The sequence below is a fragment of the Alligator sinensis genome, unplaced genomic scaffold (genome assembly GCF_000455745.1).
Source record: "Alligator sinensis unplaced genomic scaffold, ASM45574v1 scaffold781_1, whole genome shotgun sequence".
NCBI lineage: Eukaryota > Metazoa > Chordata > Crocodylia > Alligatoridae > Alligator > Alligator sinensis.
This window is the reverse complement of record NW_005841845.1, coordinates 3,776,290-3,794,029: the sequence shown is the minus strand read 5'-3', so window position 1 is coordinate 3,794,029 and position 17,740 is coordinate 3,776,290. Positions and strand designations below refer to the sequence as shown.

General features: G+C 48.0%; 1 protein-coding gene across 2 annotated transcripts in view; it reads right to left on the bottom strand.

Moving 5' to 3' along the window:
• TESK2 (testis associated actin remodelling kinase 2) overlaps positions 1-17,740 on the bottom strand; it is a 93,336-nt gene that overhangs the window by 11,884 nt on the left and 63,712 nt on the right. For both annotated transcript variants that reach the window (XM_006015784.3, XM_006015785.2), the window contains exons 4-7: positions 16,900-17,046; positions 6,154-6,236; positions 3,299-3,374; positions 960-1,043 (exon numbers count right to left, since the gene is read on the bottom strand). In XM_006015784.3, coding sequence (XP_006015846.1) covers positions 960-1,043; positions 3,299-3,374; positions 6,154-6,236; positions 16,900-17,046 — 390 coding nt within the window. The remainder of the gene's footprint in view (positions 1-959; positions 1,044-3,298; positions 3,375-6,153; positions 6,237-16,899; positions 17,047-17,740) is intronic.

The following is a 17,740-nucleotide window of genomic DNA, read 5'->3' as shown; positions in this document are numbered from 1 at the left end:
GCTCTTCAGATCTGGCCCCATATTTGACAGCTCTGTAGGCCATTTCATTATAGCAGGTGATTCCTGTTGCTGCTGATCACATCAGCCAGAAGAACAGAGCACGGTCTGAAGACTCCTGCAGATGGGTTAACCACATGCAGGGCTGTTCACGTGGTCCTCAGAGTCGCAGCTTGTATTACTACAATGCTTGGCCCTCACGACTCGCACTGTATAAATAAGTTGCACAGTCAGCCTGATGAAATTTGAAACTTCAAGTTTTCATTCCAGCCAGCTCACAGAAACGGTCTACTTTGCCATGACTGTGCAGGGACTAGTTATAAAATCATCAGATCCCTGAAACTCCCTCCTGCAAGGTCTCCTGCTCTCAGAGAAGGGAGGGGGGAAGGAAGGAAAAACATCTGCATCGCCACAGCTGAAATCCCAAGCCCCTGTAACATGTCCGCAACCAGAAAAGGGGGAGGGAATGTCACAGCTACTTGAAGAGGGACAGGGGTTCCCCCTCAGGGGTGAGGCCTGGCCCAAAGCCCACAGGAGCATTTCCCTGGACTCCCAATGAATTAGATGTAAAGCAGAGCCCAGCTGGGCCCAATAGTCTCTGCAGCTGCCCTGCTCTCTCCAACAAGAGGTGGCGTTCATCTGTTCCATGCGATGCTGGGGTCTGGACTAGATGACCTCAGGAGGTCCCATCCAACCCTACTTTCCTATGCTCCTATGATCCCATGCCAACTCCTCCAGCATGTTTCCAAGGCAGTCTGTCACTGCATGAAGGCTGAGGAAACCTATGTTAAAATATGGCCTGGGTGCCATTCTTTGCAAACAGCACTGCCAAAGGATGGGCTCTTCGTTCAAGGCCTCCTTAAACATTCGAGCTAATTCATCACCTCCTTGGCAGCTGTGCTGAAATTATTAATGCCCAGCCATCACTCATAAGTGCTCCCCACTTAACGCCCATCACCTACCTCCGTGCGAGGGAGATAGTCCGGATCTGCCTGGATCCTGGCTATAACCTCACAGAGAATTATGCCGTAGGAGAACACATCCGCCTAATGAAGGGGAAAAAAAAAAAAAAGCACATAGCTCAGTTAGGAACAGTCCGTGTCCTCACCTGCCACCAGGTTTCCCCTGCCGTAAGGGGGTTTCAGAGGCTATCCAGAACCCATTGCTCTGACCCCGACCACTAACAGTAACACAACTCACACTTGCAGCTGAGGAAATACATGCCCACGGCAGAGTGCTCTGGCAGCACTGATGCCAAAAAGAATGACACAATCACAGACAATGAGGGTTGGAAGGGCTCTCAGGAGGTCACATCTAGTCCAGCCCCCTGCTCCAAGCAGGACCAGCCCCAATGCTTTCACCTGCACACAAACATTTCCTCAAGTCACTGCTGCTCCAGAGCATGACGGAAAATGAAAGCTCGCTCCAAGCCAAAAGGGGTAAAATCGCAGCCGACATCCCACAGCTGTGAGCAATCACAAATGCAGCCAAACATGACATGACGGCAGACTGGAGCGGTTGGGGAGCAGAATTGAGAAGATAAGCGATCGCTGCCTGCCTAGAATGTTAATGCAGGTAAAAACTCAGTCCATTCTTCCTTTTCCAGGTTAAATACTTCTTTGTGAAATGCCCACCCAGGTGTCAGGAACCCAGCCACCTCCACCCACTCCAGCTGCAGCATCCTGCATGCACCATGCCTACTGATCACCTGTCCTACACACCCTGATGTTCTGTAGGTCCCAGATTCTCACTTCACATTTGCCCACGTTATAAAGCTCAAGCGAACAGGGAATCCAGACAACAGAGCAGTAGCAGGGCTCCTCTTCAGACACTGAATACGAAGGTCTATTTACACGACTGTCAGCTTTTGTGTTCATTAACAAGCAGGGTAATGTGATGGCCTTACAGCTTTGGGTCTCCCAAGGAGAGCAGGAAAAGGTGTGCAGGACATGAGAAGTGGAACGCACACATCTAACGATAACCAGTTTGCCATGGTAATGTCTACATCCAAGAGTACTTGGTGCTGCTGGCAAAAAGGGTGGAGGGTGTGGACTTTACACAGGAAAGCAGCATTCCCAAGACAGAATTCACTAAAATTCAGTTTCCACCAGGATTGTGCGTGTCTATATGCACATGCATGCATGCATGCACACACACGCAGCCTGAAGGCTGCTTTCCAGTCTGCCTTTCTTCGTTCCTTCTCTGCCCTAGCTACATGATGCCATGAGAAAGGGGGCTGGCAACGATTCTTTAGAAGAGTTCCTGTCTAGGAAAGTCAGATTTAGAAATTTGGTGATGAAATGTGGAACCTCTGCTTTTTCCAATTCCATATTGCATGTGGTCACGCAACCCCCCTCATTCCATCTACGTTTCTATTGCAGAAAAGCTCCCTTCACATCCAAAAGGCAAGAGGAACCCAACAAATTGTCTACTCGTGTTGCACTAAGCTCTGCTAAGCAAAGATGCAGTAAGACAGGAGCATCAAACATATGGCCCAAGAGCTGGAGCTGGCCCATGGAGCCACTTTATCTGGCCTGCCAGACTACCAGCATGACCTGCCGCAGAACCCAGGGCTCTCGGGCCCTGGTGGATATAGCGATCAGCAGCAGGAAGGCAAGCAAGGGCTGACAACCCTGGTCACCCTCCAGCTGCTCTGTCCATCTGTACTGCTGCAGCCTCATCTCCCTGGCCACCAAAACCCACTGCACAACCTTTTCTGGAGCTCCCTCCATGGCACAGCACCAACCCTGGCCCCAGGATGGGGCACATGGTGGGGTGAAGCCACTGATGCATGCCCCAGGGTGAAGCCAGAGCTGCCACTGCTGCTGCAACTTCCTCATGCTGCAGTCTGGATCTGATCTGCAAGGAGCTCCACAGTCCAGATCCGGTCCAGGGCACAGGAGAGTTTGACACCCATGCAAGTTAGGGTTTGTCTACATAAGGAGTTATTTGGAAATAGCTCTTCTGGAATAATTTTGTCTCTGAGGAACTCCATGTGTGAACACACTTATACTGAAATAAGAGCATCTTGTTCCAGTTTAGCTTCACCCACTTTATTCATGAATGAAACCAAACTGGAAAAAGGCAGCTACCTTGACTCTTGACTAAGACAAAGCATGCAAGGAGCTGTTCAAGAAGAGCTGCTGCCTTTTGAATTTGCACCCAACCTTAATCTGAATTAAATGTAGAAGCAGTCGTGTTGTTCAATTAGAGGTACAGACAAGCTTCAAAGTCTCTGATAAACCACAAAGTCTGCCTTGGAGAGACGCTTCCAAAGTCAAGCTCTATTAGACATACCCACCTTTTCATTGTAAGGTTCATCTTTGAGAACTTCAGGTGCCATCCAGAAGGGCGAGCCCACCACTGGCAGCTTCTCACTTTATACATGCAAAGGAGGGGAGAAGAGAGAGGAAGGAAGCTGTTCATGACATGCTCTTGGCCTGGCATTTAGGATCAGAACTGGCAGGGCCCTCACCCAGTCCAGTTCAGTGTCTCGGACAGACATTTGTCTGACCTGTTCTTACAAACCTCCAGTGACAGAAATCCCACAACACCCAAGACACCTGTTTCACTGTGTCACTACTTTCCGATAGGAAAATTGGTCCTAATATTAAACCTGAGGCTACATTTTTGCAAATTAGGCTGATTTCCTCTTACCCAGAGGATAAAGAGAACAACTGACTCCCTCTTTCCTTGTAACCACCATGTATGTGCTGCAGTTTGAGAGAAGAATGAACCAATATTGAGAGACAAGTCCATTTTCATACACATTTTCCTTGTGGTGAGGAAATGAATGAAGCACCAACGTTTTGGTTTTTTTTTTTTTTTTTAAATCAGCACGGCATTTTCCAAGCCTCAACAGCCGCTTTCAGCAGGGGGAAGACAGTGCTGGCTGTTTGCATGTCATTCACACTGACTTCTGCTTTCTGTGCCCAGCAGGTGATGGGCAGTCCAAGGGCCGGGTAGGGAATAAAGTACTGGACTTTTGCTAACTTACATTATTTCTGTTTCTCTAAGTGCTGCTCTAAGAGCAGTAGCCTCTTTCACTAGGAGACCTTGGACCCCATCAGTCTCCAAGCTATAGGCAGAGCAGTCTCCCTGCTCTAGACTCAGGTTCATGAAGGTCTTTATTCCTAACTGGATTCTCCTGGAGGAAAGGGACTTTTTCCTTGATTTGCTGCATATTTTGGAGGATTTGCTGTAGGCAGTTCTGATAGGAACTCATCCTGGGAAGTCGAATCTCTGGCACTGTGATGAGGCCTTTCAAAATTCAGAAATTCCCTTCATTAGTGAGAAAGAAGGACGTTTAGACTGAGGCCCGTGTGTTAAATGTAAAAAGAAAATCCTTGACGGGTGACTGACAAATAGTTTCTTTAAAATAAAGCCAAAAAGAACTGAGTTCTAGTGTAAATCCCTTAAGTGATTTAAGGAAAGAGAGGGAAGCAGTCAGGACGCAGCTGATTGTCAGTTTGGTCTGTATAACCTACAATACCGCCATGCAGCTGGAGCTTGCAGCCTCCGTTACCAGCGTGCAACGTACAGCACCAGTTCACGCTTATCCCAAGCCTGACCACAAAGAACCACCTCTGAAAACCAGGCGTCTTCATTGGGAAGCAGGCTCTATATGCCATGGCAGTGTCCCTCTGTTTCTCTGGCATCCCAGTCCAAGCTGGAAATTATGTGGCCGGACCTATTTAAATTTGAAAACTGAGACTGGACTGAAATAAATACGAATGGTGTAATCATTATGGACCCATCACATTATTTTGACACTTGTGCCCAGTTTCAAGCTGTCTCTACAGTCCCAGTTTTCTGTGGGTCTCAGAAAAGGGCACTGACAATGCCCAAGTCCACCTGGGGTTTGGCATGTGGAAGATGGATATTTTGATGCCTTCATCAAGGCTGGCAGGAGGTTTCGGTACCTGAGGCAGCATTGGAAAAATAAAATGTGTTTGACTTTCCTGCCAAATGTATCGCTAGCGGCAGGAGTCAACAGCACTGACGTTTACACGGGCGCTGTGTGTTTCTGCATCAATGCCCCACTTAGATGAATGGAACCCACTACACCTCCCTGAACTACTGTTTTACATCTAAAGCAGTAGTTTTCAGCCTTTGTAGACTCAAGGCGCCCTTTGATAGTCTCAAGATGCCCCTTGGAAAATGCCAGCTCATTGTTTTCACTCTTTTTTTGACTACCAAAAAATACTAGAGCAATTAGTCTGCTGCAAAGAACTCAGAAAGGTTGCAACAGGTCTGGACGCTTGTAACCCTATGAATTCCTGTTTGCAATCTCTGGGTTTATTTGTGAATCATGCTTGCACACCTATCAGTGCTAACACTGTGTGGCACCCATGAAAGGATCCCAGGCACCTTAAGGTGCTATGGCATCCCGGGTGAGAATCACTGGTCTAAAGTCAGACAACACTCTAAGGTGGGCTCGTGTTATGTCCGCAAGGAAGACAGCTGAAAGGCTAAAAGCATTAAATGAAATCTTTGATTGAGGCTTCATTTTGTGGCAACACCCACAGACACAGAGGAGGCTGCCTAAAGAGAAGGGGTAACAGCACTATTTCCTTGGTCTCCCTACTGGAGGGCTAATACGATGATGGCTAGAGAGATGGTCACCTGCTCATCCCTCAAATGGATCATGGGTAGCATCTTAGTCCCCAGCAGCCCAAACAGTCACCAGATGGCAATGCTGTCTGGTTGCAACCATGGATCTCAGCAGCTTGCCAGAAGCCCGTGAAATTAAGAAGCAACTAATTAAATACATCTGGAATCACTGGCGAGGGCATTGATTATGGATCTTCCCAATTCAGAATGATGGATAGTTCTGTACAGAAAAGACCCAAACACCTGCTCTGGAAATCCACTGAAATGCTTGGGCAAGCCCTCTAATCACTGAAGCATTTTAAAGGATAAGTGCCACCATCAAAGTCTATCACTGTGCACTATAATTAGCCTTTGGAGCATTTTGCCCATCTCCATTCAGCTCACAGCTCTTGCCTCAAATCAGAGGTTGTTCTCTGCGAGTCACATCAAAGCCTAATAATGACCCTCCGGCATTCAGCTTCACAGATCACAGCCCTCCTCTGGCGTGGAACCGTGCCACACTCGCTCTCCTCATCTTGAGTAGCAACCAAAGACCATACATACCTGCAATCAGGGATTTTCTCTGCTAAACCAAAGTCCCCTACGATAGCTGAGTATCCATTATCGTCATGCTTTATTAAGCAGTTCTGAAAGTGGAAAGAAAAGGGGAAAAAATTTAAGACAGTATGGGTTAAAAATCCCCTGACCAATCCATATATATATATTTTTTTAATTGCAACAAGATGATTAGAGTTGGTTTGGAAGACAGAAGACCCACTTGAGCCAAGCTATGCATACGTCAGTCAAACCTAGAGGTGCTGAAAAAAAGCCATACAGTTACACATTTTAAAAAAAACTTGCTGAGACAGCAGATTACCAGAGATGGCAAGTACCCAGCTTTTAGCAAGAACTAGAGTGGTTTAACCCCATCCTGTTGGTCTGAAATAAACCCTGAACAACCCTCAGAGTTTGCTTGGACTAAGCCAGAACACCCCAACCTGTCTGACTGATGTTATCTGAGAGGAGAAGGATCTTAAACACACTTTTGTCCTATGGTTTTCCAAAAAATAACTGTTTTTAAAACCATACTGTAAGGGCACTTCCTTATGAACAGCTTCCAGTAGGAAATGAAAGTCCTAGCAGGCTGTTAAGTCCCAAATTAAGTCACAGTTGTGACCCACAGCACAGCATAAAGCATCACTTGAAGGGTGCAGATACGAGGAAGAAAAAAAGCCATTAAAAATGTAGTCTTTTCCTTTCTAATCCCTCCTCCCCCTCATTTAATGAAACATTTAGGCAGAAGCTGAGGCTGCTCCAGTCCTGCAGCCTCCCAGCACAGGGAGAAGCAGGATGGGAGGATCAGTGCAATCTCTTCCTCCTCCTCCTCCTTCCCAAAAGAGTCTTACTGGGTTTTACTCCATCCACCCACCACAGAAGAATGCATCCCACGGTTGCATTTCTTGCTGCCCACACAAAGATGCAACACAGCGATAGGCAGCCCTCTGCAGACTTCCCCAGACTGGTACCTTGCGATAACAGCTAGGAGCAGGAAACTTGCTGTGCTGACTTCATTGTGCGCAAAACCCCTCGCCCCCACCACTCCCCACCCCTGTGTTTGTCCGGAAAAAGCATCTGCTCAAAAGAATGCTTCCCTTGTCTGGAAGATCAAATGCAGATCACCATCCATTACATACAGAGATTACACTAGCCCCGTCTGCAAAGTAAATGTGTTTTTCCTTCTCTTGATTAAAAGGTTAAATAGGCCAGTCTCATATAAAGAAAATCCGGCAGGCTGCCTTAGATTCCTAAGTGCAAAGGCCTATTTGTTTAACATGACTCAACTATAATAAATAGTTGGCTTTGGGATGCCTACATTTATACTCAGTTAAGTGAACCGCACAGGCCCAAAGTGCAATGAAGCTGCTCAATTATGGGCTTTGTTATCTCTTATCAAAGAGCGCATTCATCTCACTCGCCTGCGATTGAACATGTGTTCGTTATAAAATGCATCCGAGTGCTAGACAGCTAAACATTTCTCAAGCCCTACTGTGATGGCTTGAATGGAGGCGCCGTTGCATCATATTCAGTACCGAACCAAGCAGAGAAGGACAGTAGTAATGTCACAAGCACCATATAACAGGTTGGTGGGGTGAAAGGTTGGACTTTTAAACTACTCAGGTCAAATTTACAATGGAAAGTCAGGTGACAAGTCATGTTGAAACTGCTGCCCGGCAGGTTTTATACACCCCGTCCATTATTCACACAACAAGAGCTGGGTTGGAGCTGGGTTTGCTTCTCCCCGTTCAAACCCACTGTTTACTTTCTGCATCTGGCTCAGGTCAGACAGAGAGAAATCGGCCGATTCCCTTCACCCCCGGCTCTCCTGCACTGGCATGTTGCTTCAGCAAGCAGTTTGCAAAGACTGCAGAACTCAGAAATGCTCGTGCTGGAACTGGAAGTACATGGGGACATTTCTACCACCCTGATGCTCCACAAACGTTTGTGTCTTCTTGAAGAGCAACCTCCAACTTGCATCAACCTGACATCAGGGACCCCTTTATCACTCAGTGCCACAGTTGCAGCCTCTGCTCACACCTGTAAAACCAACTCTTAACCTAAGCAGGAGCGTCAAACGTACAACCTGCAGGATGCATGTATGGAGCCGTGCTGTCTGGCCCAGGGGGTCCAGAGGAGCCAAGAATTTGGGGGTGAGCAGGGGCAAGGCCTGCTGCCAAAATTCAGGGTTTGGCGCCTTGTTGGGGGATGTGTTGTCAGCAGGGGGCAAGTGATCTGTCACTGCCGTGTGCAGACCCAGCCCACAAGAAACCCTGCAGACCAGATCTGGCCTGTGAGAAGCACTGAGGTTGACGCCCCTGGTCTAACGGGGTCCCTTGATAAAGGCGAGTCATGTTTTTAATCAACCTTCATGCCCACGTCCTGCACTCAGCTACTGCCAAGCCCAAATCCAAATGCCCGATTCACAGCGCACAGCCTGGCTCCCCGGCGATGTTTGCTGACGGCTGCGACCTCGCTGCTCTGCAGATGGCTCTGCAGCACTCGCAGATTGGCTCCAGGGTCTGTTTTGGAGTGGTTCTTTGGAAGGAAGGAAGCAAAGCAGTTACTACACCCCACTGGCTGAGCGTCCTCCCATCCCCATGTCTGATGTTATTACCAGCGAGCCGGCGCGCGAGGCCAGAACTCAGGACAGGCGAGGGGAGAGCATGCTTGCGGCCTCCCTTTAGGTAAGGCACTCGTTATTAGCCGTGCAGCCCTGCTGGGTTTCACAGATGGGGTTAAGGTGGCATCTGCTTTCTGAACATCCTTGTCTCTGTTGCTGTGAGTCCGAGGTCTTACGTGGGGAAGTTCTACCTACAGTTTTCCTTTAATAGCTAAACCACTGCAATCCCCTTCGCAGGTGCACTTATTCCAGTACAAGTGGCTTTAGCTTGAGGTCGATTAGCCACAGGTGAAACAAGCCCTCCGTTGGTTACAAAGAGGTGTACTTATATTAAAGAAAATGATTGAGTTAGAACAGGTGCAAGTTTACCGACAAGTTCCAAGTCTCCAACCATCACGTGGACCACGGCAGGGTCACTGCGAGTTCTCCACTGCTTTCACAGAAACCAGATTCCCCACCTGCAACCTGTTGAGACGGTTTGGAGCCAAAGAGCCAGTGCCTGAAAAAGCAGACCTGTGCCTCGCTCCGTGCTTGCAACCACACCCCAAATAGTGCATGAAGAAACATTCCCTGCACCACTACATCCACCTTCACCTTCCCAGAGCCATATAATCACGTGGCAATTCAGAGTCTGCATAAAGCATGCCTGGATTTAACATGTAATACTGGAAGGGGCTACTGTGAGGGCCTCCCATAAGTAGGAGTGATGGGACTCACATGCACCCTAATGAAGGCAGGATTCTGTGCCCGCACACCCTACCCCCAAATTAAGTGTAGGATAACTACAAAACCGGGTTCTAAAACAGGGTGGGAGCGGGGGGAAAAAGCAACTGCTTTGGTGCAAATAACTTTTTCTAGCTGAACCGATTCAGAAATGGAAAGGGTGACAGCAGGGCCAGCCAGGGAAATTAAGAGCCTAGCTGCCCTACAACAGGCTATCAAAAAAACCCCTTCCCTCCTCCTCCCGGGCTCTGGGTAGCAGCTGCAGCGCACTGAAACACGATGCATTCCCAAGCTCTCTCACTGGACATCCCCACGAAGATCTAGATGCCTTGTTTCTCCAGGAGGTTTTACACAGCCCAGCAACACCATGTTTGACTTGTTTTCCTTTTTAAATGGGGGAGACACCAGATACTTGCTCTGATGAAAGGGAGGTGCTCTGTGCATGAGCCCGCAAGGGTTAACCGAGCTGTTTATGCAGAGACAGATGTGAGCACGCATAAAGCCCCCTTTGTGCATTCGGGGAGCTCCACATCTGCTCCGCACGGCCCGACCCGGCTCGGGCGAGAGCAGCGGTCTCCTCTCCGTTCGATGTAAACAAAGATGGAAATAGACTCACAAATTTGGGAGTTAAAAATAAGCCAGGCAGGCGAAGCGCCCGCTGCATTTTGTTCTTCAATCTGACACTGAGCATGAATTCCTTTGAGAGGGGTTTTATTCCAGTTCGTATCAATATCTTCATTAAAGTTCTTGCCGTGTCACCCGCAGGCCTCTGGCGACTGCTCCTTAGTCCAACAACCCGTGCATCAACTGGAAGGCATCAGCTGGCTTCATCCTGCCGGGAACAGCGCAGACAAGGAGGCGACCAACAGCAATGCTGCAGTCCCAGACAACTCTCAATCACCACAACACCACATTTCCTCAGCGACACAGTCCCGGTTTGCATTTCAATGCTTTTCAACCGACTCTGCTACAACTAGAAATAGTCGCAGGGTTTCTAAAGTAAGCAAACAGCACATCGCATGAAAGGACTGCAGTGAGCCCACAGCTTGTGTAGGTGAAGCTGGCAGCACCACCTATCATTAGGCTGGCCTAACGCTTCCTATTCTAAGCCCCTGTTTCCAGTTGCTTACAATTTGGTTGGGCGGTTTTGGACTGCAGCTTTCTCAGCTCGTGACCGATTCAGGCCGACGTCGGCCCCAGCAGTGAAATCCTCTTTCCGAACCAAGCTAGGACATGGCATACTCTGCCCCTGTTAAGTACTTACAATTTTTTTCTCTGAGAAACGGTTGCCCTCTGGCTTTGGAGGGACCTGAAGCTTGGCAGGAGGTGTCCAACCCTTCATGGACGACGGCCAATATCTGCATGAAAATCCACCCGACTGGGCCAAGTTACAAACCTCTGGAATAACAATAGTTTGCACATTCTCCGTAGGGACTAGCTAGAGCTGGCAGCTGAGCATCCTGGACACTGCGTCTACAAGGGGCACATGCCAGCCTGGGGCCGGGCAGGACTTTCCATGCAATGGTAGCTCTGGGCTGTAACGGCCACATTGCTAGGCAGGCGAGAGTCTCTGCCCCGTGTTGACGATGACCACTCCCGGACGGGGTCCAGGCGGTATGGAGGACAAGCTGCTGAGTTCAATGCAGAGGAGGCAAGGACTGGACCAGCCAGTGGAGAGGAAGCATATCGAGACAGGGTGCCTTGGGGGTCTGGAAAACAACCCTGGGACAGGCTGGAAGCCAAGACAGGCAGCAGTTGGGGAAACTGGGAACCAGTAAGGTGAGGGAGTAAAAAGACAGAGCTGAGATGTTGGCAAAGACCTGGGAAAAGGAGCCTAGGGTGGCAGGGCTGACAGGCTGGCGGGGTAGCTTGGGAGGGGAGTGAGTGGAGGTCAAAGGGGGAAAGACACAGATAGGAGGAGGACCTGAGGAAGGCGCGTATGGGATCTCTATTTGGGCAAAGAGACTGGGGACATGGAGCTGGTGCCTAGGAGCTAGGAATCACTAGACAAGGAAAAGCTTTGGGCCTAGGAGAGGTCCAAGGACTGAATAGACAAGAAGGAGCTGGAATACGAGGCTGGGATGGGGAAGACACAGGACAGAAGGGGTCAAGCTTGGGAAGTGGACAGAAGGCCTCAAGATCCCCATACCTATTCTTCCTCTGCTGTCAAACAACTGGTGAAATCTGGCTCTCACCTTCCAGTCATGCTAGCCCATGGAAGTGACAACCTGCTACTGCTGTTACTCCCCCAGCTCAAGCAGCAGAGGATCTCAGCATCCCCAACCTGCTAGAAGATGGCATCAGGATGATGCCAGGCAATGTTTCTAGCTTGCTTTCTGGTTTGGTTAGGCTAGGAAGTTGCACAAAACCACCTGTAATTAAGGGAGGGAAAAATAAGGTTGTGAATTCAAGCATTCAAGTTAAGAAAGCAAAAGTTTCCCCAATCAAACCTGAATTCAGTTCTCTTGGGTGCATTCATTACAGTTAAAGGACTTTAATCATCTGATTATATAGTACATTTTTCCCCACACAACTACCTTTGTCCAGAGCCCAGGAGGGACCTGCTCTGGGATGAATCAGGGCAGTGTGTGAAGACTGTACGGCTGAAGGCAGGACCCCCTGGTTCACTTGTTGCAGAAGCTGGAAGATGCAAGTGTGACCTGGGGTGGCCCAAAGCCCAGGGATGGCCACGTGGCACAGACACCTGAACGACGTGCTTGCAAACTGGATTTTCCCTCTGCCTCGGTGTTCTCGCACTGTGCTAGGAAGTTGCTTAAGCAGGACTTTTCAGCTGTGTGGTTGTCCTTATCCACAGACCCACCTTGAGACCCCAGGGTCAACACAGCTAGCGAGAGCCGTGCCTTGCACACAAAGTGCTACAAAATGCCAAGCGCTTTGAAAGAGTCAGGCCACGGTGTCCCGAACAAGGTACCCCATATTAGGCCCTCCTAACCCTAACCTCTGTGCTTGCAAAATGGCAACAGAGACCTTCATCTCACTGGGTTACTGTGGAAAATAAATACATCAATATTTCTGAAAGCACATACAATCGCAATGAATGTCACAGAAAGCCCCTGAGAAAATTCATTACCTTGTTTTCAGACCCGAGTTTGAGGAGTTCAAGGCACAGAAACACTCCCTGCTTAGCCATTACAGGTGGATGAGTCTTTCTGGGATACACAAGGACCCAGTTTTGTCCAGGGAGACCCCCCTCCTCTACACCCACCCTGTTATGCACCTTACTAGCCTTATTATATCTGGTCATCAGCAGAGAAGACAAATGCTGCCAAAAATCACATGCGAGAATTTGTCCACTGGTTCCTTCGCACTCTTTCAAGAGTTTCCTGTAATCAGTTTTTGTTTCTCTACCATCTTTTCTTCTAGGAGACATCAGCATAGTTAAGGCCATAACCTGATGTATTTCCGGGTGGTTAGAACTTGGAAAAAGGTCTGACAATTGAGGCCAAAATCTTCCATGCATTTTTTAAATAAGCGGCAAGTGGAAGATGTGACCCACCGGTTCTAAGACAGGCCGTGCTGTGGTTTAGATATGGAAAGGCGAGCAGCATGTGACAGCCGTGGAGACCAGCTCTGTGAGTCAAGGGTTGTTTAAGTGCCTGTGTCCTGCCACTACTTCTCCACCGGCCTCATCCTCTGACCAGCAGCATCGACTCCTATGTCCAATCACCTCCCTTCCAGAAACACAGGCGCACATGGGCTGCAAACAGCCATGGAGAGGAAAGAGGGACAGACATACTGCTGCTTCAACCATCCTAAGTGCCAACGGAGCTCAAAATAGCTCTTGCACTAAATCAACCTCTGGTCATACCTCCTGCATGCATAGTCAAGATCCTCAACCCTCCCCTTCGCCTTAGGGGAAGCCCACAAGTCAACTTTCATCATCTAAATTAAATGACAAAAAGAAAATCTTCATAGATATCACTCCAGGACCTTTCCCTGCCCCTCGCACAAGGCTTCTATTTTTGTGAGGCATAGCACCATTGATCCCCACATGCCCACAGAGGACTATTGCCACAACCAGGCCTATTTTTGCTGCCATCACTGATGGAGTACACAACGTTCAGGAATGGTAATTACTACAAGAAAAAGAAAAAGCAATCGAAGTTTGCTAGGAAGTGGGGAAAAGGCAAAACAGAGGAGAAATCTATTCTTGCCAGTTTTTTTTTTAAGCTGCTCCAATAAAAGAGCCTGCCCCCTCTATGAAGAAGTCCTTATGGAGGTGTATTTTTGCAGAACGACCTCAACCCATTTGGACATAATAAGTAAAAGGAAAAAAAGAGTGGCTGCTCTCGCCTTCACTGGTAGAGCCGGCTCCAGCCATCCAAGTGAATCTCTGGCTGCCGCAGCCCTTCCAATGTTTGCAAACACTCAAAATCCCTCGTGTTTGCCCTCTTTTGATTACCAGGATCATTGCTTCAAATGCTGCTGCTTTTGGAAAGCAAAGTGGGTCAGTTACAAAGAGCTTTCCACCGTGTTCCTGCTTAACCCCTGCCAGCCCACGGCAAACCCTGCCACGACACCTGCTCGGAGGCTAGAGAAAGTCAGATCTTTCCTGAACTGATGTTAAATGTTTTAACTCCAGTGCTAATAAGAGTGGGAGCTTGTTCCTCCTAACAGTGAACAAGTAGCCACATCCTCGTGACCCGCAGCCAGAAGACACCTGATCTGTGCGACCCATGTCTCTGCTACAGCGATTTATTGATTCTTCCCCCGCTGCCATCATGAATTGCTTCCTTTCGGGTGAAGGAGATTCACCCATTTCCCATTCAGAAGGCGGCATTTATTTGATAACGCTGCGCTGAAATTCACAGACATCTGGAGCAGGCATTTTGTCCAGTTTTCCTCCCCAAAACTGAAGAGGAGCACTAATTATTGCTCAATGTTTTTCGTGGAACAGGAGGGCCAGGAAGGGACGTAAACCAGCTGCTCACAGCACAGCCGGCAGCTCCCACATCCAGCCCCCACCACGACCTGTCAATGCACGTTACCTTCTGTGTTTGAAGGAAGAGCAGAGCTGCTGGCTCTGTGGGGCAAGGCCCATGTTTTGCCATCGCGCTTTCCGTTCCCAGCGGCACAGATGGGTTTGCTGTTGCGCTCGCACCAAGCGCTTCTTGGAGCGGTGTAGTTTCTAAATGGCTGTTTCAACGCTACAACAATAGCCGGCATTGAGGGACTGATAGGACAGCTCCCAAGAACTACACACAATTATGCAAAGCTCCAGAACAACAAAAGCCTTCACAGAGGACTTGGAAAATGGATTTTCATATGACTGGCTGCTCTGGCATGTTTGCCGATTCTGAACATGGCAAGCAGTGTTTTCCCTATGTGACATCGGTTCTTTGTGACAGACCACCCTAAAACTCCTCGAAAGCCGGAAAAATAGCAACAGAATACTCTTGAGCTACATCTTGAGCTCATCAATATTGTGCTTAACTTGACTAGACAGTCTGAAGTAACAGAAGAGAAGTTATTTGACAAGTCAGGGCCAAACATCCAACTCATCCTAGAAATCCCTGAAGAGTTCAGGCAAGTTATGTGTATAGTTAGGGACCTACCTACATCACGGTTTCACAGACTTTGTGGGAACAGCAAAAAACATTGTTGTGTGCAATGGCCATGATTTCCCAAGAAACCAACCCAAAAAAAACTCAGTTGTGACGTAGACTGAGCGAAGGTGCCCCCCACCAGTCAGCTGGGAGGAGCGGGCCACCGCAAAATTGGCTCTATGCCACAAAAAAACCCACCGTCTCGCCATGACTGAGGTAGGTCCCTAACTCTCCTAAATGAATCGTTTCACTCGCCAGTTAAATGCTGCCATCTCTGAAGTGAGGACATTTGTTCAAACGCTAACCCTACAGCTACAGAAAAGTTTAAATACGACACAGAGAAAACTATTAGCTAAATTTAAACTGCAGGGAGGAATTGAGCAAGACAAAGCTACCCCGGCTAGGAAACCAATCAAGTGATTAGGACTGACCTTCACTCAGGAAATCTCAGTCACCTGCAATTAAGAAAGTCATATACTCTGGGTTCACACACATGGGCACACGCATGCACGTGAACACACACACTTTTCCCAGCTGTCAAAACTCCCTCGTTTTACCACTGTTCCAAATTCAAATTATTCCCAGACAAAAAAATAATAATAATCAGGCTATTCACTTTGAAAGAATGTGTCACTTCAGCCAAAAGCTTCTCAGAAGTACAATCTAAGGTTTTCTCAAGAACTGGTTTGTGGTAGGTGGACCCTGCAACATGCAACTCGTGTAGACGTACCCAAACCAGCTTGGACCTGGACAGCACCAGGCAAGCCACAGCAGCACAGACCTCAGCCTGGGCTGCAAAGGCCATTGAGAATCAGGGTTAAGACCTGGTAATTAGCCCAGAGCTCAGCGCTACTGCAGGCGTACTGTTATGCCCATCTTTGCCAGCCACTTTAAAGCTACCTGGGGTCATCTACATAAGCTATAGCCATACCCGTTGCAGCGCAGACAGACACCCCTAGCACACCCCGTGGACAACACTTCCAAAGAGACAACACTATGGATCTGCTCCAGAGGCAGGTCTTTGCAGTCACCAATGCAAAAATTATCTTGCCTGAGCCTGTGTTACAGATATCCCCAAGTTATAATCAGGGGGAGGAGAGGCTTGGTATTGTACCGGCGGCTCTAGCCATTCACGTGCACATTTTACAAAAAAGCCAAGTTGAACCTTAACTTTAAAAGCTCTTCCCTGGCAACCACATGCCTCTCCAAGTGACTGCCTCCCTCTATTTCCCCATGCTGGATTCCTCCTTCTCCACAGCACCCTCTCTCACATGGAATTTTTTGGAGGCACTGCTGTATTCAACTTTGGTGGAAAGGAGAGGAGGTCTGAAAATAAGGGTGAAGGTTGGATCTACGGCAAGCCTGCACTCTTCCCCCTGGACACGCAGCTTGGGATGTTGAAAATAAGAGAAAGATTTTAAACTGGGTTTAGAAGCATTTCCCTGCACTCTTCCGGTACCATCACAGGATTTTTATCTAGTTCCAATCATTAGAATTTTATGCTTAAGTAGCCAGAGACTTAAATAAATTAATGCAATTATGAGCTGAACTTTTCAGCCGCCTTCTCAGAAACCCTAATCCAGACTCATTTACAAGCAACATCCCTCCAGGTCAGTTATTTCTTTGGCTTACAGTCAACTTGCTCAAAATAATTTGTTCTGTGGAAAAGTTTTAATCCTGTGAACTGCATTTTAACTCTCTCACATTCTTCTAAATAATGTTTTATGTAACAGGGCAAGGAGGTGAAGGACTGGACTAGGCTACTAGTTATATTTGCCAGCGAGGAGGTGCTCTTAGAGCATAATACATCCATTAAAGTCCCCTTCGTTCTATGCTTGGTACCTTTGATGTAAGGTCCCGGTGGAAAATGCCTTTATAGTGAAGATAACTGAGTCCCAGAGAAATGTCACAGGCCAATTTCACCCTCACTGTCCAGGGCAGATGCTGGTTACCGTCTAAGAGCTGTTCCAGGTTACCACAGTTGATGTACTGAAAAGACAAAACAGAATTTGCCATTAATTACTTAAGTTAAGCTTGATGTTAACAGTTCAATTGAAAGGTTTTGTTGTTGCTGTTTTCGGAAAAAAATTTCTCTGCGTTTGGTGTGACCTAGACAAAGACTTATGTTAATTATTTTAAAATATACGGATACTAAATTCTAATAGGCAGCCGCCCCGTACTCCTCTCACAGTAGTTGAATATTATGGTGACGGGCTCTTCAGAAACATCAGCTATGCAGCCACAAGCCCCAAAGTGCTTTGCAGAAGTTGGTGTCCCGCTTCCTTCTTCTTTCACATCTGGGAAAGCCAAGAGAGAGAATCCAAGTGCCTGGATCTGAGGCAGAGCGAGCTGATGACAGAACCAGGAACACAATATAGATCCGACTCCAAACCCCTGTACTCAGTCCACTAGTCTGTTGGTTGTCCCATAACTCAAACCCTAAACTATGAGTAGCAATAGTCCCAGATACCAAGTAAACACTATACTTTTCACATAAAAGCGGCAACAATACAAATTACTCCGTTCTTGTCTTGCATCGGGAGCTTGAGCCTCACTGTGCTACCACCCACGGACAGTCTTTACCCAAAGAACTTGCATCTAAATACAACACAAAGTCAAAGCACAACAGATGCTTAAATACTGCGCGATGCATGGTACAGCAGTGTTGGGTGGTTGTTAGCTC